The following is a 23364-nucleotide window of genomic DNA, read 5'->3' on the forward strand; positions in this document are numbered from 1 at the left end:
GTGACTGCTCCTTTCCTATTTCTGACTTCAACCCATACGACCTCAGTAGGCAGATCTTCCTCAAACTGCCTTTCTGCAGCTGTTATACTATTTCTAATTAACAATGCCACCCCCCCCCCCCCCCACCTCTTTTACCATCCTCCCTAATATTATTGAAACATCTATAACCAGGGACCTCCAACAACCATTTCCGCCCCTCTTCTATCCAATTTCCGTGATGGCCACCACATCACAGTCCCAAGTACCGATCCATGCTTTAAGTTCACCCACCTTATTCTTGATGCTTCTTGCATTGAAGCATACACACTTCAACCCATCTCCTTGCCTGCAAATAGTCAGTGTTACCTTCCCCACTGCGTCACTACACGCTTTGGCGTCCTGAATATCGGCTTCCTTAGTTGCTGGACTACAAATCCGGTTCCCATTCCCCTGCCAAATTAGTTTAAACCCTCCCGAAGAGTACAAGAAAACCTCCCTCCCAGGATATTGGTGCCCCTCTGGTTCAGATGCAACCCGTCCTGCTTGTACAGGTCCCACCTTCCCCAGAATAGAACATAGAACAGTACAGCACAGAACAGGCCCTTCGGCCCTCAATGTTGTGCCGAGCCATGATCACCCTACTCAAACCCACGTATCCACCCTATACCCGTAACCCAACAACCCCCCCTTAACCTTACTTTTATTAGGACACTACGGGCAATTTAGCATGGCCAATCCACCTAACCCGCACATCTTTGGACTGCGCTCCAATTATCCAAATACCTGAAGCCCTCCCTCCTACACCATTCCTGCAGCCACGTGTTCAACTGCACTCTCTCCCTATTCCTAGCCTCGCTATCACGTGGCACCGGCAACAAACCAGAGATGACAACTCCATCTGTCCTGGCCTTTAACTTCCAGCCTAACTCCCTAAACTTGTTTATTACCTCCACACTGCTTTTCCTACCTACGTCATTGGTACCAATGTGCACCATGACTTCTGGCTGCTCACCCTCCCCTTCAGGATCCTGAAGACACGATCCGAGACATCCCTGGCCCTGGCACCCGGGAGGCAACATACCTTCCGGGGGTCTTGCTCGCGACCGCATAATCTCCTATCTATTCCCCTAACCATTAAATCTCCTATTACTATTGCTTTTCTATTCTACCCTCTTCCCTTCTGAGCACCGGAGCCAGACTCAGTGCCAGAGACCTGGCCGCTAGGGCCATCCCCCCCAACAGCATCCAAAAAGGAATTCTTGTTTTGAAGGGGAACTGCCACGAGGGATCCCTGCACTGTCTGCCTGTTCGTTTTCTTTCCCCTGACTGTAATCCAGCTACTCTTGTCCTGTACCTTGGATGTGGCTACCTCCCTGTAACTCTTCTCGGTAACCCCCTCTGCCTCCCGGATGATCCGAAGTTCATCCAGCTCCAGCTCCAGTTCCCTAACACGGTCTCTGAGGAGCTGGAGTTGGGTGCACTTCCCGCAGGTATAGTCAGCGGGGACACTGGTGGTATCCCTCACCACCCACATCCTTCAGGAGGAGCATGCAACTTCCCTAGCCTCCATCCCTTCTTACCTTACAGAATATAGCTGCCCTGTGGACCAACTGGAACTCCGCCCTCCGACTCTGCTCCCAGTCAGCTGTACTCTCTGTAAACTCCTGGCTCCCTTCACGCTCTTTGATGAAATGTAGGAAATGAAATGAAAAGGAGCATCTTACTGCCTCCTCACCTCACTCCCTCAGTCACCAAACTCTCACTATAGCACTCAAATGCACCAAATTCAGCACTCCAGTGCAAACAAAGTTTGCACTGTAGCTGGATCCTTTTTATACTGTGAATCTAGCCTCTGAAAACTGGCCTAATCCAATTAACTAATTAACAAGCTCCAGCTGCAAGTACCTACAAGTATAACCTTTGTTTAAAGCTGATTGAAAATTCACCTTCTTCTAAACCAAACAGCAACTCTTAAGTTAATTAACTAAATAAAAGACAGACTAGACGTTAGATAAAAATGAATCCTGATACTCCCTCAGTCACCAAACTCTCACTATAGCACTCAAATGCACCATGTTCAGCACTCCAATGCAAACCTAACCCCACCTAACTTTTTTTTTGGACACTAAGGGCAGTTTAGCATGGCCAATCGACCTAACCTGCGCTTCTTTGGACTGTGGGAGGAAACTGGAGCACCCGGAGCAAACCCACGCAGACACGGGAAATCATGGATTTAAGCGTGGCGGGGGGGGGGGGGGGGGGCGGTGGGGATGGGGGTGAGGTTCCGGGGATGAGAGGAGAAGGGGATCAGGTGGACGAAGGATTTGTTTCTGGGAGGACGGTTTGCAAGCTGAATGAAAAGTTTAGGTGGTTTCCGGTATATGCAGGTGTGGGTCTTTGCAAGGAAGGTCTTCCCAACCGTCCCAATAGCACCCTCCTCTTTGTTTTTGTGAATGCCTCGACTTGTGTGAGGTTGGACCTGATACAGCTGAATAGAATAGAACAGTACAGCACAGAACAGGCCCTCCGGCCCTCGATGTTGTGCCGAGCAATGATCACCCTACTCAAACCCACGTATCCACCCTATACCCGTAACCCAACAACCCCCCCCCTTAACCTTACTTTTTAGGACACTACGGGCAATTTAGCATGGCCAATCCACCTAACCCGCACATCTTTGGACTGTGGGAGGAAACCGGAGCACCCGGAAGAACCGGAGCACACACAGACAGTGACCCAGCCGGGAATCGAACCTGGGACCCTGGAGCTGTGAAGCATTTATGCTAACCACCATGCTGCCATCACCTGAAGGTGATGTACAGATCCTGCCTGGTAAAATCAAGGATGCACCGGATGTTTGAGGGGGTGAAGGATGTCTGTGAGTGATGTGGAAGGGGTCCAGCGAGTTATGTACATGTGTTTTGAAGCTGAAAAGGTTTTAGAGGGCAGTTTTCAGCACCATCTGGAGGGTCTTACATGTTGATGTGGAGCCCGTTCCCCTAGAAGCTATACTCGGGGTGTCGGGCCGGCCAGAATTGCAGATGGGTGCGGGGCAGATAGCTTAACCGTCGCCTTGCTGATTGCTCGCAGGCGTGTCTTGTTGGGGTGGAGTTCAGCTTCTCCACGTTGTGTCTCGGCATGGTGGCGGGACCTGCTGGAGGTCTTAGCCCTGGAGAAGCTGAAATGTGCACTCAGAGGGGTGAGTGAAGGATTCTAGAAAAGTTGTGGTTTTTTCGGGCAGCACGGTAGCATAGTGGTTAGCACTGTGGATTCACAGCACCAGGGAACCCAGGTTCGATTCCCTGCTGTGCGGAGTCTGCACGTTCTCCCCATGTCTGCGTGGGTTTCCTCCGGGTGCTCCAGTTTCCTCCCACAATCCAAAGATGTGCAGGTTAAGTGGATTGGCCATGCTAAATTGCCCTTAGTGTCCAAAAAGGTTAGGAGGGGTTATTGGGTTACGGGATAGGATGGAAGTGAGGGCTTAAGGCCCCAGACCTCTGGAAATCTGAAAACAGAAAATGCTGGAAATCCGCAGCAGGCCTGACAACATCTGTGAAGAAAGAAACAGAGCTAACGTTTCCCATTCCTTCATAAAGGAATCTCCTTGGGCACCTTCAACTCAACCGTTACAAGTACCTTACCAGGTACAACCCCGATACACAGGCTGGGTCTCTTTTTTACCTGGTAGTATGCCTTCGCTCCACAGTATTCGCAGGTAACACACCAGTCCCGGGCTGCTTTAATTTCAAATATAGTGCTGGCTCTGGTTTCAACTTGTCTCCAGGGTGAAGTAAGGCTGCAAAGAAAAGACAAATCTACAAGTGAATTACAACCCTGCAACCTCAAAAGTGGCAATTTCTACTGGTCCATTTCATCAACAATAAAATGTATTTACACAACACATATAACATAATAAAATGTTCCAAAGGGAGAATGGGGAAATCTCAGTATGAGTGTGGATATGTGCTCAGTTAACACCAAGATTGCAAACAGTATTGTCCAACCTCAATCAGATATCAGTGATGAAGTTGAGTTTGCAATGTGGACTAACCACAATGGGGATGATTTAACCACCGGCTTGCGCCATTTAAATAGCGGGAGAAGTCAAAATCAAGATCTGCGCCGGGCACAAATCAGTTTGCCATCTAATCCTACCGCTCCGGGTGGCAAGTTAAGGATGGCGCCCAAATATAACCCCAATTAGCACCAAATTCCATCTCATTGGTGAGACAGAAGTCGAATGCAACAGCTTCCTGGGAACTAACTGGCTCCCCAGCGAGCAATCACACGAGGGCCTCGTTAGTATTCCTTATTAAAAACATGAAGCTGGTGCAATGGCAACTGAGGGGATCTGAGAAGGTGAGTAAGAATTTCCATTTTTGGGCATGAAGCTCAAAGGCACTGCAGCTGCTACCCCAGTGCTCGGGGGAGACACACCTCAGGAGGGTTGGGCTTGGTCAGAGGGCTGAAGTGTTACAAGTCAGGGATCGGGGGGGGGGGGGGGGGGGGGGGGGATTTTTTGTCTGTGAGGCCATCAGGCCACCTCTAACTATAGTGGAGACCCATAACAGCTCCAGCTGGTTTTGGAGGGGCTGGTTTAACACAGGGCTAAAGAGCTGGCTTTTAAAACAGACCAAGGCAGGCCAGCAGTATGGTTCAATTCCTGTACCAGCCTCCCTGAACAGGCGCTGGAATGTGGCGACTATGGGCTTTTCACAGTATCTTCATTTGAAGCCTGCTTGTGACAATAAGCGATTTTCATTTCATTCATTTCATTTCAGCTACTGCCTGTCTGTCTTGCCAAAAGCCTCCAGGACGCAGCCCTGTTCTTGGTTATATGCTGAAGGCCACTTTAATTCCCCTTGACTGTGAGCAGCCTCTAGCTTCACAGCTGTAGGCAATTCCTAATGAGGAACTGACCTTGTTAGTTATGTGAGCACTTCACAGCTGCAGATTGTGTTTGCTGCTAGCTCCTGCTGGTGGCTGCAAATGCCTTGATGGCTGCAAATGCCTTGATGGCTGCAGTACTTGGGTCCAAAACATTGTACGGCTTCAAAAAGAATTAGAGCTCTTGGGGTGAAAGAGATCAAGGGATATGGGGGGAAGGCGGGATCAGGATATTGAACTTGATCATCAGCCATGATCATAATGAACGGCGAAGCATGTTTGAAGGGCCGAATGGCCTCCTCCTCCTCCTATTTTCTATGATTCTATGTTGGCAATCCTGTGCATTGAGTTGGAGCCTTGGCCACCGGTGACGATATTTGGAGTTTCGGATGTGCCAGAGCTCCAGACAGGGGCAGGGGCAGACGTCCTGGCCTTTGCCTCACTTGTGGCAAGAAGGCAGATCCTCTTGGGCCGGATGGTCAACTACACAGCCAAGCATCTCGGAGTGTTTAGGTGACTTGGAGGATTTGCACCTTGAGAAGGTCAAGTTTACCGTGAAAGGGTCGGTGGAAGGGTTTTACCGCAGATGGTGGATGTTTACAATGTATTTTAAAGAGCTGGTCACTGTTAGCTGTTGGGGGGGGGGGGGGAGTTTGAGTGGTGAGGTTATAGTGTCATAGTGTTGGAAGGGGAGAGGGGATTCTTACTGTTTTGGTTGTTATGCCGTGGATAAAAAAGATAATTAAAAACATTTCCAGATTTTATTGTTTATTTTTACCCCTTTCCAACCCTCAGTGTTTGTCTGTCTTGTATGTGTGGGTAGAGGGTGGGACAGTTAAGTTTGGGAGGGGGGGTAGGTTAGCTTCCTTGTTATCCAGCTCAAGTAACTGCATATTCCATCTTTATTTCTGTTATAAATGAACAAAGATTGTGTTTCAACTTATAAACCTGCTGAATATAATTATTGGGTAGCCAAGGATCATAGATTTCTGAAATTTTAATACAAATTATTAGTTAATTCACTTGTGTTGGGACTCAGAGGCCTGTGGGGCTGAAAGTTTTTTGGAGGAGTAGAAAGGGCAGCGTAGCATTTATTTTTCAACAGAGTACATTAAACTGAGCACACTGAAGACTGCTGGATGTGACTGTAACAATAATAGTCATTTAAAACTGAAACATTATACAATGGCATCCATCTATAGTGCAATGTCAATGTGGACAACACAGCAAGATTCCTCACAGATCATTAGACAGAAAACTTGGGTTTTTCAGGATGGATAGGAAGCATCTACGTTTCTCCAGTCTTATAACATATCATTGCTGCTGGGGATTTGCCTCATGGCACTTTTCTGCATTGTCCACAGTACTTAAACATTTCCTGATTTTAAAAAAATTTATATACAAAGACACTTAATGTTAGGGGCTAGGGTCTTGGATGAGACAGAGTTTGTAAGGAGCATCCGAGAGAGCTTCTTGAAGCAATATGTAGATAGTCCAACGAGGGAAGGGGCCGTATTGGACCTGGTATTGGGGAATGAACCCAGCCAGGTGGTCAAAGTTATAGTTTAGGAGCATTTTGGGAACAGTGACCACAATTCAGTATGTTTTAAGGTACTTTTAGATAAAGAAAGATAAGAGTAGTCCTCAGGTGAAGGTGCTAAATTGGGGGAAGGCTAATTATAACAATATTAGGCAGGAACTGAAGAATCTAGATTGGGGGTGAATGTTTGAGGGTAAATCAAATGTCAGTTGAAAGGAATTCAGGACCGACATGGTCCTGTGAGGATGAAGGATAAGTAGAGCAAGTTTCAGGAACTTTGAATAACGAGGTGAGCCTAATCCAAAAGAAAAAGGATGCCTAATCCAAAAGAAAAAGAAAAAGTAAGGGCGAGAAGGCTGGGAACAGAGGAAGTCCATGAGGAATACAAGGAAAGTACTTAAGCAAGGAGTGACGAAGGCTAAAAGGGGTCATGAAAAGTCATTAGCAAACAGTACTAAGGAAAATTCCAAGGCTTTCTATACGCAAGAGGGTAGCCAGGGAAAGGTTGTCCCACTCAAGGACAGGGGAATCACGTTCCGGTGGGGGCGATGTGCTGAGCGGACGCACACCAGGTAGCTATCCTCCCTAACGAACCCAACAGAGGCACTTTATCGAGAATTCCAGCTTAAATAACCCACCAAAACCTGGCGAAAGGCACACAAAAGGAATATGCCTGGAAATAATAATAAATTGAGGGGATGGCGAGATGTAAGGAGCAGCAGTGAAGGAAAAGCGCAGGAGCAGTGGGCGTGCAGGTAGGTGGCCCCACAAGGCGGGATGGAGGTTCAGGCAAACCAGGAAGGGGAGAATCCGGCGAATTTTGGACACCAAGGCAATTAGCATAGCTAATCCACCTAACCTGCACATCTTTGGACTGTGGGAGGAAACCGGAGCACCCGGAGGAAACCCACGCACACACAGGGGGAACGTGCAGACTCCGCATAGACAGTGACCCAAGCCGGGAACGGAACCTGGGATCCTGGAGCTGTGAAGCAACTGTGCTAACCACAATGCTACCGTGCTGGAGAAGGCCAGCTCGGACCAAGTGACAGGATTGTAGCTCTTGAAACTGAGGTGAGAAGGTTGGTGATGACCCAGGGGAACCCAGGAGGGAAACTGGAGGACCAGGAAAACAGGTCCAGAAGGCAGAACGTCAGAATAGTGGGTCTGCCAGAGGGGATAGAAGGCAGAGACTCAACAGGCTACATCGCCCAAATGCTCGGCAAGCTAGTGGGGAGGGAGGGCTTTACAAACCCCCCAGAAATGCACAGGTTGCTTCGCCACAGGCCCAAAGCTGGGGAGCAGCCCAGAGTGATTATCACGAAGCTGCAACGGTTCCAAAAAATCTTAAAGTGGGCCCGTCAGACGAAATTGTGCACTTGGGAAGGCAGGAACATAAGGGGTACCAAGACATTGGGGCGGACCTGGCAAAAAAGAGGATCGAGTTCAACAGAGCAACATCAGCACTCTACAAAAGTGCTACAAAAGTGCTACAAAAGATGACCCCTCATCATTGACGGAAGTAACTAAACAGGTGACAGTGCTCGAATCTAAATTTGACTGTGAGTAAAGTGTTTTAGGGTCAGGGACCCGATTGTTGTTTACCTGAGGTCAGGGACCTTTTGATCTTGTTTTCCATCCAGATCAGGTTTAAACAGGCTATAATTAAAGTTTGGGTCAGGGACCCTCCAATTTGATTTTGGTACCAGTGAGTTTTTTTTTGAGCATTTTTTTTGCCAGGGGCACATTTTACTGACATTATGGGACAAACTTTAGACAAAGCTAGGGGCAATTCCCCTCTATTTTTCATGTGTTTAGAAAACCCTTCTCATGAACGTAGTTCCGGAGACTGTCTGCAGCGCTGCTTTAAACAATAAGTTAGGTAACGATATCTGGCCACTAGGTGACACAGGGAACTTGGAACTACGATGATTGCATTGTTGCTGAAAAGATTATTTGGCAGGGAAATGCCAGCTTCAAACTTAACGCAACGAACAATCACTATTTATGAGTTGGAGAGATAACGCCCGCAAAAGAGATATTGATGATTGTGTGAATGGTAAAGTGAAGAATTGGGAGACTTTAAAATTGTAATGTGAGCTTTGGGATAGAAAACAGTCAAAACACTAAAACAGCAATTCGGCAATAAGAAACCTCCTCTCACCAGACAAATAGGGCTAGCTAGTAAGATTATTGGAAAGGAGGATCCTCCCAGTTACTCTGGCATGCCGATGTTCCCCTATTCAGGGGATACGGAAGAGGAGGAGGATTTGAACCCTGGACCCCACCCTCATCCTGCACTCCCCGATCCTACAATTCCACTGTCCCAAGTCCTGACTCCCCCTTCTGATCCCATTACCAATGAAACTCCCACTGACGCATCCCCTGTAGCGACACGCACTCGGTCACATACGCAAGCCGTAAATATCGAACAACCCTTTACCTCTGTTAATCAGGCTTTTCTTGATTTATCACTCCGACCTAATGGGAAGGAAACTTTTCCTCCACTACCTCCCCCTTGTGATGTTGTGCAAGGTATTTTTTTAACTGACACGGGAGAACAGCCCTGCCTCCTTGCTGCCAGGTTCATAACACACAGGGAACTGTTATACGTCCGTTCTCCATACATTATAAACAACCCTTCTCTACGGAGGACATGATAATTTACTAAAAGGTGTTGATTAAAAGATCCACAAGAAGGGAATTGTGGAAGTGAAGTTAATGAGTTACCAATTTAGAAGCATGCTGGGAATAATGACTAAAGTTTAACACTGTTTTTTACCGAAATTAAATATGTCAGATAATGTAAACTAAAAACTGCTTGGAATGTTGTACTGGCCTTATTATGATAACAATTGGTTCTTCTGAAGGACAACAAAATGGATACTCGAATTGATTTTGGGCAGCACGGTAGCATGGTGGTTAGCATAAATGCTTCACAGCTCCAGGGTCCCAGGTTCGATTCCCGGCTGGGTCACTGTCTGTGCGGAGTCTGCACGTCCTCCCTGTGTGTGCGTGGGTTTCCTCCGGGTGCTCTGGTTTCCTCCCACAATCCAAAGATGTGCGGGTTAGGTGGATTGGCCATGCTAAATTGCCCGTAGTGTCCTAAAAAGTAAGGTTAAGGGGGGGGTTGTTGGGTTACGGGTATAGGGTGGATACGTGGGTTTGAGTAGGGTGATCATGGCTCGACACAACATCGAGGGCCGAAGGGCCTGTTCTGTGCTGTACTGTTCTATGTTCTATGTTTTTAAACTAAGGGCAAAACATTCATATTTCCTCTTGCAAATGTTCCCAAGCTTTATCTCTTCAAAGTTGTTCAGTTCACACTATTTCAGTTTAAAAGAAAATGCCTTCCGAAGTAACTTTACGAATAAGAGTAATTGACTATGAAAAAGTTTTTAGATTACGTGAAAAGACGTAAATGGCATCATGCCAAGTTCTCCGCCCCTTAGATTCTGCAGGAAACATTAACCATTTCAGCAGACAGTTGATCTTTTCGGAATTGACAAACAAAAAATATACGTCTCTAAGAATAGCTAATGCCTATAAAATCAATAATTGGAAATTGACTTAAAATATGTGTTATTCATAGCCCCCTCCCAGGAAGGATGTACCGCAACTAGCGACACCTGACCCTATTAGGCAGACAGACACTCTGCAATTTGGGAGCGGTAATACATCGCATTGATAATGGTATGTTTATAGAACTGTCTCAAATACGAGGTCACCAGCTGCAAAATTTAATAACTTCTGAGCCTGCGCCTGATCGCTCTGTGTCTCTGTTCTATGCTGGCAGCTAATGTTAACCCTGAGTACCACTATTTAAAAAAAATCTAAAAACTGCAGGAAGTCTTACAAAAGATTAATGACACTTGGGCACAGCTATTAAAACACCCGATAGAGTCCAGATGAGAGAATATAATGACTCAAGCCTTGATAACGGCATTACTATATCACCTATCCCGCAGGCCCAGCATCAAAATTTTCCCCTATTCTCTACTCCACAGTGGTGGTCGATTGATTTTGATCCCTCACACTTTTCACCTCCCTTAGATATTCCCCATCCACATGTCACTCTTTGCTACGATCATGCAGGATGCTCGCCTGATTTGGAGAGCATTTACCAAGACGCCATCGGTTCTCTACAATCCGTTTCCTTTGTTGGCCTCGCTAAAGAAGGGAAAAGAAGGGTCTGTCTTTCTTGTCAATTTACCCCACGGCCTCTGACGTCAGTCGAGACTTGTGTCACCCCACGTGACCCTTTCTGTCAACGAAGGCTACAGTGCCAAGTCCTTGGGATTTCTGGCAGCTGCACTACAAGGACAAGCTGATCCTTTCCTTAATGGAAGTCAAACCCTACCTGCAGGCACTTTAGAATATTTTAAACGCCCATTTGTCCTCATTGTATGCACCACCTTCGTTCAGTCCAATCTACAACTCCTGAACTACCCGCAGATTTATGGGCAGCCTCCAAACACGAAGTTGGTCTCACTAATGTCCCTCCTGTTGTTATTAAAGTCAAACCTGATATGCCCTTGCCCTCAATTTCACAGTACCCTTTGTGCCCCGAGGCTGAAGAAGGAGTCTCGGTTATGATTCAATCGTTCCTTCAACAGGGAATTTTGATACCATGCCAATCGCCCTGTAATACCCCGATTCTTCCAGTTCCTAAGATAGGAAGATCATCCGAATGGCGTTTGGTCCAAGACCTCCGGCGTATTAATCAGATAGTGGAACCCTTACATCCTATTGTCCCAAACCCGGCGACAATCCTTAGTAATGTCCCACCGGAAGCGACTATTTTTACCCTTGTTGATTTACAACATGCCTTTTTTGCGATACCCCTCGCCCCTGAATCACAGTATTTGTTTGCCTTTACATTTAAGGGCAACCAATACACTTGGACTAGGCTCCCACAGAGCTTCATTCATTCTCCAATCCTTTTCTCACAGGCATTGCACTCCCAGTTAGCGACATTAGCACCTCCTGGTGGCTCCACCATCATCCAATATGTTGATGACTTACTCCTTGCCAGCCCTGATTTCATCGCTAACCAGCGTGACACCGTTTACCTGCTCATCCGTCTCCATTCGTGGGGATATGTGATCCCGCCTGCTAAAGTTCATAAAGGCCAACGACAGGTCAAATTTTTGGGTGTCCTAATAGTGCTACTGATCGCTCCCTTACTCAAGAACGCATTACTCCCATACTGCAGACCCCATTTCCTACATCGCCCAAGCAGGTGCGAGCCTTTTTAGGATTAGTGAACTTTTGCAGACAATGGATTCTGAATGTACTGTACATACTAAAGAATTAACTCCGTACTCCTCTCAAAATACTTCTCTTAAGTTTGAACTACCTGATTCAGCAAAGCAATCTTTCATTACTCTGAAAAATGCCCTGACTACTGCCCCAGCGCTAGGACGACCTATGTATGACAGACCCTTTCAGCTCTACGTTAATGTTCTTGATAAATGCGCCACTGGTGTTCTTACACAAGAACACGGTGACCGGCATCGCCCGGTCACCTACTATTCTACGAAATTAGATCCTGTAGCTTGCGGTCCACCTCCCTTCACCCAAATTCTTACGGCTGTCCATTTGTTAGCACAGGCAGCCTCTAATCTGACGCTTCACCAGCCAGTACAAGTGCATACTTCGCATTCTATTGTGGCTCTCCTGACGTCTCTGCAAACCCAGCATCTGACTCAAGCGCGCTTGAGCCGCTATGAGGTTTCACTATTGCAAAACCCCTACTTCTCTTTTCATTATTGTTCAACCTTAAATCCTGTTATGTTCCTCGAACAGCCCCCCGATAACCTTGAGGACCCACCACACGATTGTTTGCTTCGGAATCACTTCCTTACCGCGCCTCGCCTGGATTTAACGGACCGCCCTATTGATAATCCAGATCTAATTTTTTATGTTGATGGCAGTTCCTCCATTTCCCCATTTGGCATCCCAGAGTCGGGATATGCCGTGGTAACAGACACTGACGTGCAGGAAGCAGCAGCCTTCCAGACCCCTGTCTCTGCACAAAAAGCCGAGCTATTTGCCCCTACTCGAGCATGTATTTTAGCCACAGATAAAAGTACTAATGTTTACACTGATTCTAGGTATGCCTTTGGTGTAACCCACGATTTTGGCCGCCTCTGGCAACAGCGAGGCTTTCTCACCTCTGCGGGAACTCCCATTCACAATGCTCTTTGGTTAAAAATCTCCTCGATGCTATTCAGCTTCCCCGTCAATTGGCAATTATTAAATGTGTTGCGCACACGAAGGGGGGCACTTCTGTTCAATTAGGAAATGCCCGTGCTGATTCAGCTGCTAAAGCTGCAGCTTCATCAACCTCTTTAATTGTTCCCAGTGGGGCTAATCAGGCTCTAAACCAGGTCCCTGCATTAAGGACAAAGGGCATGCCAGAGATAGCTGAAGTTCAAAATTTACAGAGGGACGCCTCTGATTCTGAGCGAACACTATGGAAGTCAATGGGGTGTTCACACTCCTTCACGAGACCTCTGGCGTACTCCAGTTGGTCAAGTTTGTATTCTGAATTCTTTATTGCCGGTACTTGTTGATTATTTGTATTCTTGTACCCATCTTGGCAAGGAGGGAATGGTACAGCTACTCCTAAAAACTTGGTGGCACCCAGATTTGAATACAGCAGCGCAAACATGGCTGGATCGATGCGTCATTTGCATGAAACATAATAAGGGTAAAAGTATTAAATGCCCTCCAGGAACCACTCCCTTGCCAAATGGCCCTTTCGCTTGTATACAGCTTGATTTTATCGAATTGCCAAAAGCACAGAGCTATAAATATTGTTTAGTAATAATCGATGTGTTTAGTAAATGGATTGAAGCCTTCCCCACCACTAATTGTACGGCACATACAGTAGTGAAGTTGTTGTTAATGGAAGTCACTCCTCATTTTGGTGTACCCAAAATGGTGAGCTCAGACAATGGACCACATTTTGTAGCTCGGATCAATACTGAATTGTGCGAAGCACTTGTAATTAAACAGCAACTGCACTGCGCGTATCACCCGCAGGCAGCATGAATTGTGGAAAGAGCCAACGGGACTTTAAAAGAAAAAATATCTAAATTAACTGAAGAAACTGGGTTAAATTGGCTAAAAGTATTACCCTTGACACTGTTTCACATGCGAGTGACTCCCCATTCGCGGACCGGACTGTCAGCTGCAGAGATAGTCTATGGTCGGCCAATGAGGGCTCCCTGGGATGCCCATGAAAAACCCCTAGAGGGAGTAGACCTCCATGTGATGGAGGAACAAATGCAGAACTATTTGAAGCAATTAACACTTTCTTTGAAGTTTCCCCACTCACAGGTAAACCAGGCACATCTCCCAGTAACGACAGGGATCCTCGATATCCAGCGATCAAACCCGGAGACAACGTGTTGATGAAAAACTGGGACAGAAAGAAACTAGGACAATGCTGGAGCGGACCCTTCCTCGTACTACTGACGACACCAACTTTGGTCAAACTTGAAGGACTTTCCAGTTGGATACATCTATCCGATTGCAAGAAGATAGTCTCCAGCCCAGACGAGAACAAAGGATGAAGATCTTCAGTATAATTTTTGGACTCTCTGGACTATTTAGCCTTAATGGCCACTCGGTAGTAAAACAACGAACTAAACAAGACCTGCCTTCCAAAACCTATTTACATATGTCACATCTTTATGCCGAAAAATTTAATATAAGCAAGTGTTGGGTTTGTACCCACATCCCCGTCCATTCGAGGGAAGGAATACCTCTCCAATCCCTCCCCTTTCATACCGCAGAGACAGTTGAATGGATTTTACGACAAAATCAAACAGGGATCAGGGGAGATAGGGGGATATGGAAATATGGAGATCTTCTGGCTAAGACATGACTAAATTTTCAGCTTTGTATCAACCTACCTATAATCATGCCTTGACTCCACCCTCCCTCACTGTCCACTCGTATAATGTTCAAGGTTCCATATGTTTTAATAAATCAGGGAAAGGAAAGTTAATGGGGCAAAGTAGGTGCAACCTTACAATTGACTGGCAAAGACCGATACCAGGCATTTCCTTTTTTTTTTTTTAAATAATTTTTATTGAAAGAGTTTTTCCATACAAACATTTACCCCTACTAATTTTTAAATTATTTACAACACAATCCCTCTAGGCAAATGTCCCTCCCTCGCCCGCCCTCATCGCGCGCACCAGTCCTCCCCCCCCCCCCCCCCCCCCAGGCAACCTTAACAAACAAGGCAGCCTACAGTTTCAGACATGAGCAGCGAGCAGACTTGCCCGCGTTACAGTCGTGCTTGTCCCCCCACGACCCTTGCTGCCCCCCCCTCCCCTCCCCCCCCCCCCTCCCCCCCCCCCCCCCCCCCGGGTTGCTGCTGCCACGACCCCGAACGTCTATCTCTGATCTAAAAAGTCAAGGAAAGGTTGCCACCGCCTGGAGAATCCCTGTACCGACCCTCTAAGGGCAAATTTGATTCTTTCTAGCTGAATATAGCTAGCCATATCGTTAATCCAAGTTTCAACGCTTGGAGGCCTCGCGTCCTTCCATTGAATTAATATCCTTCGTCGAGCCACTAAGGACGCAAAGGCCAGTATTCCGGCCTCCCTAGCCTCCTGTACCCCCGGTTCTACCCCGACCCCAAAGATCGCAAGCCCCCATCCTGGTTTGACCCTGGACCCCACCACCTTCGACACCGTCCTTGCCACCCCCTTCCAGAACCCTTCCAGCACCGGACATGCCCAGAACATATGCACATGGTTCGCTGGGCTTCCCAGACATCTGACACACCTGTCCTCACCCCCAAAGAACCGGCTCATCCTTGTCCCCGTCATGTGAGCTCTATGCAGCACCTTAAATTGAATGAGGCTCAGCCTCGCACACGAGGAGGAAGAATTGACCTTCTCCAGTGCATCCGCCCACGTCCCGTCTTCTATCTGCTCTCCCAGCTCCCCTTCCCACTTGGCTTTCAGCTCCTCCCCTGATGCTTCTTCCGCCTCCTGCATTATCTTGTAGATGTCTGATATCTTCCCCCCTCCGACCCAGACCCCCGAGAGCACCCTATCACTCGCCCCCTTACTGGGGAGCAGGGGAAACCCCTCCACCTGCCGCCTAGCAAATGCCTTCACTTGTAAATATCTGAACATGTTTCCCGGGGGGAGCTCAAACTTCTCCTCCAGCCCTCCCAGGCTCGCAAACCTCCCCTCTATAAACAGGTCCTTCAGCTGCCGTATGCCCACCCTGTACCAGCTCTGAAATCCCCCGTCGATGTTCCCCGGGATGAATCTATGGTTCCCTCTTATTGGCGCCGCCAACAGACCTCCCATTTCCCCCCTATGTCGCCTCCACTGCCCCCATATCTTGAGGGTGGCCGCCACCACCGGGCTCGTGGTGTACCTCGTGGGGGGGAGCGGCCATGGTGCCGTTACTAGGGCCCCCAGGCTTGTGTTGCCACAGGACGCCCTCTCCATTCGTTTCCAAGCTGCCCCCTCCCCTTCCATCATCCACTTGCGCACCATTGACACATTTGCCGCCCAGTAGTACCCCGAGAGATTGGGTAGTGCCAGCCCTCCACTGTCCCTACTCCGCTCCAAAAAGACCCTCCTCACCCTTGGGGTGCCATGCGCCCACACGTAGCTCATGATGCTACTCGTCACCTTTTTGAAGAAGGCCCTAGGGAGGAAGATGGGCAAGCACTGAAATAAAAACAAGAACCTTGGGAGGACCGTCATTTTGATTGACTGCACCCTCCCCGCCAGCGACAACGGTACCATGTCCCACCTCTTAAATTCCTCCTCCATCTGTTCCACCAGCCTGGAAAAGTTCAACTTGTGGAGGGTCCCCCAGTTCCTTGCCACCTGCACCCCTAAGTACCTAAAGCTCTTTCCTGCTCGCTTGAAGGGGAGTCCCCCAATACCCTCTCCCTGGTCCCCCGGGTGTATCACAAAAACCTCGCTTTTGCCCAAATTTAGTTTGTACCCCGAAAAGTCCCCAAACTCTGCTAATAGTTCCATTATCTCCGGCATTCCCCCTTCTGGGTCTGCCACGTACAGCAATAGATCATCCGCATACAGCGATACTCGATGTTCCTCCCCTCCCCTAGTCAGTCCTCTCCACCCCCCTGAACCCCTCAGTGCCATAGCCAACGGTTCAATCGCCAGTGCGAAAAGTAGGGGGGATAGGGGACATCCCTGCCTGGTCCCTCGGTGGAGCCCGAAATACTCCGACCTCCTCCCGTTTGTCACTACACTCGCCGTCGGGGCCGAGTAGAGCAACTTCACCCACTTAATAAACCCTTCCCCAAACCCAAACCGTTCCAACGTCTCCCACAGGTACTCCCACTCCACCCTATCGAATGCCTTCTCCGCGTCCAGCGCTACCACTATCTCAGCCTCCCCCTCCACTGCCGGCATCATAATTACATTCAGCAATCTCCGCACGTTCGTGTTGAGCTGCCGCCCCTTCACGAACCCCGTCTGGTCCTCATGGATTACCCCTGGCACACAATCCTCTATTCTAGCTGCCAGGATCTTTGCCAGCAACTTGGCATCCACGTTCAGAAGCGAGATAGGCCTGTAGGACCCGCACTGCACGGGGTCTTTATCCCGCTTCAATATCAGGGAGATCAGAGCATGCGACATTGTCGGGGGCAGAACCCCCCCCTCTCGCGCCTCATTAAAGGCTCGTACCAGTACCGGTCCCACCAAGTCCACATTTTTCTTATAGAATTCCACCGGGAACCCATCTGGCCCCGGCGCCTTCCCCGCTTGCATCTGACCTATTCCCTTGACTAGCTCCTCTAGCCCTATTGGCGCCCCCAGCCCTTCTACCAGCCCCTCCTGGACCCTTGGGAACCTCAATTTGTTTAGGAAGTCCTCCATTCCCCCTCTCCTCGTCGGCGGCTCAGACCGATACAACTCCTTGTAAAAATCCCTGAAGACCCCATTCACTTCTTGCCCCTTCTGCACTACCTTCCCGCCCCTCTCCTTCACTCCCCCAATCTCCCTAGCCGCATCTCGTTTGCGAAGCTGGTGTGCCAGCATCCTGCTCGCCTTTTCCCCATACTCATAGACCGCGCCCTGTGCCCTTCTCCACTGCGTCTCTGCCTTCCTGGTGGTCAGCAGGTCGAACTTGACCTGCAGGCTGCGCCGTTCTCCCAGCAGCCCCTCCTCTGGTGCCTCCGCATATCTCCTATCCACTTCCAATAGCTCCCCCACCAGCCTCTCCCTCTCCTGCCTCTCCTTTCTTTCTCTGTGCGCCCTTATGGAGATCAGCTCTCCCCTGATCACTGCCTTCAGGGCCTCCCAGACCATCCCCACCTGCACCTCACCCGTGTCATTCAAGTCCAGATAGCTCTCAATGCTCTTCCGGACCCTTTTACACACCTCGTCGTCCGCTAACAGCCCCACATCCAGCCGCCACAGCGGGCGCTGGTCCCGCGCCTCCCCCATTTCCACATCCACCCAATGTGGTGCATGATCGGAGATCGCAATGGCCGAGTACTCAGCTTCCCGTACCCTCGGGATCAGCCCCCTGCTCAACACGAAGAAATCGATTCTGGAGTACACTCTATGGACGTGGGAGAAAAAGGAATACTCCCTCGCCCTCGGCATACCAAACCTCCATGGGTCTACTCCTCCCATCTGCTCCATGTACCCCCTCAGCACTTCTGCCGCTGCCGGCCTCCTATTGGTCCTTGAGCTCGATCTGTCTAGCCCGGGGTCCAGCACTGTGTTAAAGTCCCCCCCCATGATCAAGCCCCCTGCCTCCAGTCCCGGAATGAGGCCCAATAGGCGCCTCATAAAACCCGCGTCATCCCAGTTCGGGGCATATACGTTGACCATCACCACTTTCTCCCCCTGCAGCTTACCCTTCACCATCACATACCTACCCTCCTTATCCGCCACCACCTCCTCCGCCACGAACGACACCCTCTTTCCCACCAGAATCGCCACCCCCCGGTTCTTTGCGTCCAATCCAGAGTGGAACACCTGTCCCACCCACCCCCTTCTCAGGCGAACCTGGTCCACTACCTTCAAATGGGTCTCCTGTAACATTGCTACATCAGCCTTCAGTCCCTTCAGGTGTGAGAATACCCTTGATCTCTTGACCGGCCCATTCAGCCCCCTCACGTTCCAAGTGATCAGCCGGGTCGCGGGACGACCCGCCCCCTTCCCCTGCCGATTAGCCATGTCCTGTTCCCTGCTCGCCCCGGGTCGACCCTCCCCTTCTGACCCGCTCCCCATGGCGATGTCCCCCTCCCCCCACCTCTCCAGTCCTCCACTTCCCGTTTCTGGTCTTTTCAGCAGCAACCCGGTATCCCTCCCTAACCCCCCTCCCCCCCCCACCCCCAGGCTAGGACCCCTCCTAGCCGCGATGTACCCTCCATCGTACTCCCGTAAGTCAGCTGATTCACGCTGACCCGGCTGCTCCTGCCACACTCCGACTCCCCCCGGCTCGGGGGGGGGGCCTCCCCCCCCTTGCCACTCCTCCCTGGCCCCGCTCCAGCGCGGGAAAGGTCGCCATTGCTAGCCACGCCCCGCACTCCTCCCCTCCCCCCTCCTCTGCCCCGCGCGCGGGAAAACAGAGGAAAGCCCGCGCTTTCGCCCTGCCACACCCCACCCCGCCATCTTCAGTTCCACCCCCGTCCCCGTCCATGCCTGTAAAGAACCCCCCCTAGGAGCCCATATCCCCGATCTGCTCTCCCCCCCGTCCCGCCTCCCCAACTTAACATCATAAATAACAGATAAATAACAAATAACAATGTACTTAACAGTCGCCCTCTACCAAACAGCATAAATAACCATAAATAACCATGAATAACCACAATAACAATAACTAAGGGAAGTTGGCAAAGGGGGAAAAAACATCAGAAGAAAAACCACAGCAAGAGTTCAAAATCCAAACAAAGAATTCAGCTGAAAGTACCCGAGCGGCTACGGCCGCCAAGTATCCCCTGGGTCTAATTCGAGTCCAGTTTCTCTTCCTGTACAAAGGCCCACGCCTCCTCTGGGGACTCAAAATAGTGGTGTTGGTTCCTGTAGGTGACCCACAAGCGCGCTGGCTGCAGCATTCCGAACCTGATCCGTTTTGCATGCAGCACCGCCTTCGTCCGGTTGTACCGGGCCCGCCGCTTTGCCACCTCCGCACTCCAGTCCTGGTAGACCCTCACCGTCGAATTCTCCCACTTGCTGCTCCTTTCCCTCTTGGCCCACTCCAGCACTCTCTCACGATCGCTGAGTCGCTGGAACCGCACCAGCACCGCCCTCGGGGGCTCATTTGCTCTTGGCTTCCTAGCCATGACCCTGTAGGCCTCTTCCAGCTCCAGGGGCGAAGGGACGGCCCCTGCCCCCATCAGGGAGCTCAGCATTTCTGCTACATATCCCGGGAGGTCTGACCCCTCCAGGCCTTCTGCCAGGCCCAAGATCCTCAGGTTCTTCCGCCTCATTCGGGTATCCAGCTCCTCAAAACGGCTCTGCCATTTCAGGTGGAGTGCCTCGTGCACCTCTACCTTTCCCACGAGGACCGTGGCCTCCTCCTCCCTCGCAGTCATCTCCTGTTGCAGCTCCCGAATCGACGCCTCTTGGGTCGCCTGGGCTCCCATCAGCCTGGTGGTCGTTGCATTCATTGACTCCAAGAGCTCCATTTTCAGCTCCGTAAAGAAGCGCAGGAGAGCGGCCTGCTGCTCCTCCGCCCATTTCCTCCATTCCTCGGGTGCGCCACCGGCCGCCATTTTGGTCTTCTTCCCCCGCTTTTTTTTGGGAGCTGCTGTTGCTTTCTTTACCACCCCACTCCGGGTACCGACCATAAAGTTGGTCTGGTTCTCTTCAGGGAGCCTTCCCCCACCGGGATTTGTCCTTACAGCGCCGTTGGGGCCCTCCAATCGGCCCGAAAACACCTTTGTAGCAGGAGCAGCCAAACGTGCGACTTAGCTGGTCATAGCCGCAACCGGAAGTCTCGATACCAGGCATTTCCAACACGGGCATGTTTAACTGTGATTGGTCCAGGGTATGGAATATAACCTCTAACAGTTCATGGGGACAGACATCCCCAATCCCCTGGATGACATCAGCTGATGATTTTACAGCCTACAATGGAACCTATTTCATAAAGCATATCCGTGGCTCCCCATTGATTGGACAAAATCCTGCTTTTTGGGATATGTCATACCCCAAATGCATCACCTACCCACCCTTAAGCACTCCCCCTCGCGAGCAAAAAGAACTATGAAATGAAAATCGCTTATTGTCACGAGTAGGCTTCAATGAAGTTACTGTGAAAAGCCCCCAGTCGCCACATTCCGGCGCCTGTCCGGGGAGGCTGGTAACGGAACAGTTCCTTATGATGGCCTTTTCTCTTGTACGGAACGGGCAAGGCATCCAACGAACTGATCTACATGGCCTCAGCATTGGAACATCTGGCAAACGTAACGACAACAGAAGCCAGGGACACTGGACAGACACTGGCTGAGATCTCAGCTGTGCTAGTGGCTGTCCGGACCGTGGCATTACAAAATCGACTGGCTTTGGATTATCTGTTAGCCTCGCAGGGAGGAACGTGCGCTATCGTAGATCAAGAGTGCTGTACTTACATTCCAGATGGCTCTGAAAATATCACTAAACTGGCCGACCATATTAAGAGACAGGCTGCTCAAATTCAAGAGATTGGCAGTGAATTTCACGACTATAACCCGCCGGGTTGGCTAGGGTGGTTGGGTCATGGATTATTTGATTGGATCTTTAAGGCCTTCATTCTACTACTACTAATGCTACTAGGGATAGGATTGCTTGGCTGCTTGTGTAAATGCATTTTCAATCGAGTCATGGATATACCTATTTAGCTAGTTGTCATGATATGACAAAAAGAGGGAGTGTGGTGTTGTGCGAGGCAAATAATGGCATGATGGGAAAACTAGTCAAGTTTCTTGGTACAATGAAATTTAAACTGATTTCGCATAACCTAAGGCACAAATACAAGCAGTAAAGGTCAACTTGACCCGAAAACTGGCTGACTCTAAACTCGGATAAAACTCGTCTCTTTCGATACTTAAACAAGTCTGCTCCGTTTCTTAAACATGCGATCAAAAGACAAGATAATGATATGAGACCCCGAGTCCTCTAAGGTCAGCAAGGTGACGCCAGTTTTATGATATTGCTTATGTGTTACTTTTGATCAAATTCCTGACCAAGCTGTATTCACGTTACCTTGATTCTATAATGTATAAATATCGTCCTATTTCTCTGTAATAGAGAACTCTGTAACTTGGGACAGACCCAGCAGTTTGTATTTGACTGCTCTCCGACTCCAAGTTTCAGGCATTTTTGCATGCAATTGTAATTCGCAAATAAAGCCTTGCTTTGTTTTCTTAACAAGCGTTGTTGAATCTTTCTATCACAGTCCAGAAGCGGGAAAAATATTAATTATGACAAAGGGTGCAGGTAAATATGGGTGATACCGCATGACTGGGGGGTCAGAAACCCTCCACCAGGATTGTTACCTGGAATGTAAGGGGATTCAACGGCCCAGTGAAAAGATCCAGAGTCTTCGCCCACCTAAGAAGCCAAATAGCAGACATAATCTACTTACAAGAGACAGACCTGAGGGAGAAGGACCGACTGCTAGTAAGAAAGGGCTGGGTGGGACAGACATACCACTCATGTTACCGGACGAGGGCGAGGGGAGTGCCAATACTAATCAACAAGAGGACGAGGTTCACAGAAATTGAGACAGTTACGGATCCAGGTCAGCAGTGTTCTGGAAGGGGTACTGGTAAAAGTGTATGCTCCCAACTGGGACGACACAAAATTCATAAAGAAGACCAGGCGGAAATCCCCAACAATGACACACACCGACTGATTATTGGGGGGGGGGGGGGGGGGCGACTTCAACTGTGCGCAGGCCCCACTGACTGACCGATGAAACTTCAGAACAGGGAGAAAGACTGGCATCGCTAGGGAAATAGGAGCTTTTATGGAGCAGATGGGGGCAGTTGACCCATGGAGGTTCCTGCAACCAAGCGAAAAGGAATTTTCATACTTCTCATAAGTGCACAAAGCAAAGAAGAAAAGTACAACACAGGAACAGACCCTTCAGCCCTCCAAGCCTGCGGCAACCATGCTGCCCATCTAAACTAAAATCTTCTGCACTTCCGGGGTCCGTATCCCTCTATTCCTATTCTATCAAGATGTCAAGATGACCCTTAAATGTCACTACCGTCCCTGCTTCCACCACCTCCTCTGGCAGCGGGTTCCAGGCACCCACTACCCTCTGTGTAAAAAAAAAACTTGCCTCGTACATCTTCTCTAAACCTTGCCCCTCGCACCCCTAATAACCTATGACCCCTAGTAATTGACCCCTCTACCCTGGGAAAAAGCCTCTAACTATCCACTCTGTCAATGCCCCTCATGATTTTGTAGACCTCTATCAGGTCGCCCATCAACCGCCGTCGTTCCAGTGAGAACAAACCGAGTTTATTCAACCTCTCATCATAGCTAATGCCCTCCATACCAGGCAACATCCTGGTAAACTCTTCTGCACCCTCACTAAAGCCTCCACATCTTTCCGATAGTGTGGCGATCAGAACTGAACACTATACTCCAAGTGTGGCCTAACTAAGGTTCTATACAGCTGCAACATGACTTGCCAATTTTTATACTCAATGCCCCGGCCAATGAAGGCAAGCATGCCATATGCTTTCTTGACTACCTTCTCCACCTGTGTTTCCCCTTTCAGCGACCTGTGGGCCTGTACACCTAGATCTCTCTGACTGTCAATACTCGAGGGTTCTACACAAGGTGTACACCCGTATCGACTTCTTTGCAGTGGGGAAATCGGTGCTTCCAGGCGTGATGAACGGGAGCAGAATACTCCGCGGTTGTCATCTCCGACCACGCTCCACACTACATGGATGTGAGGTTGGAGACAGGCCGTGCCCAGCGCCC

General features: G+C 49.5%; 1 protein-coding gene across 1 annotated transcript in view; it reads right to left on the reverse strand.

The window, feature by feature from the left end:
* The window catches only part of LOC119973209, a 98158-nt gene that overhangs the window by 15035 nt on the left and 59759 nt on the right, over nt 1–23364 (reverse strand). The window contains exon 3 of the mRNA XM_038810870.1: nt 3661–3775. Within this exon, the coding sequence (XP_038666798.1) occupies nt 3661–3775 (115 nt within the window). The remainder of the gene's footprint in view (nt 1–3660; nt 3776–23364) is intronic.

This window comes from Scyliorhinus canicula, chromosome 11 (assembly GCF_902713615.1).
Source record: "Scyliorhinus canicula chromosome 11, sScyCan1.1, whole genome shotgun sequence".
Lineage (NCBI taxonomy): Eukaryota > Metazoa > Chordata > Chondrichthyes > Carcharhiniformes > Scyliorhinidae > Scyliorhinus > Scyliorhinus canicula.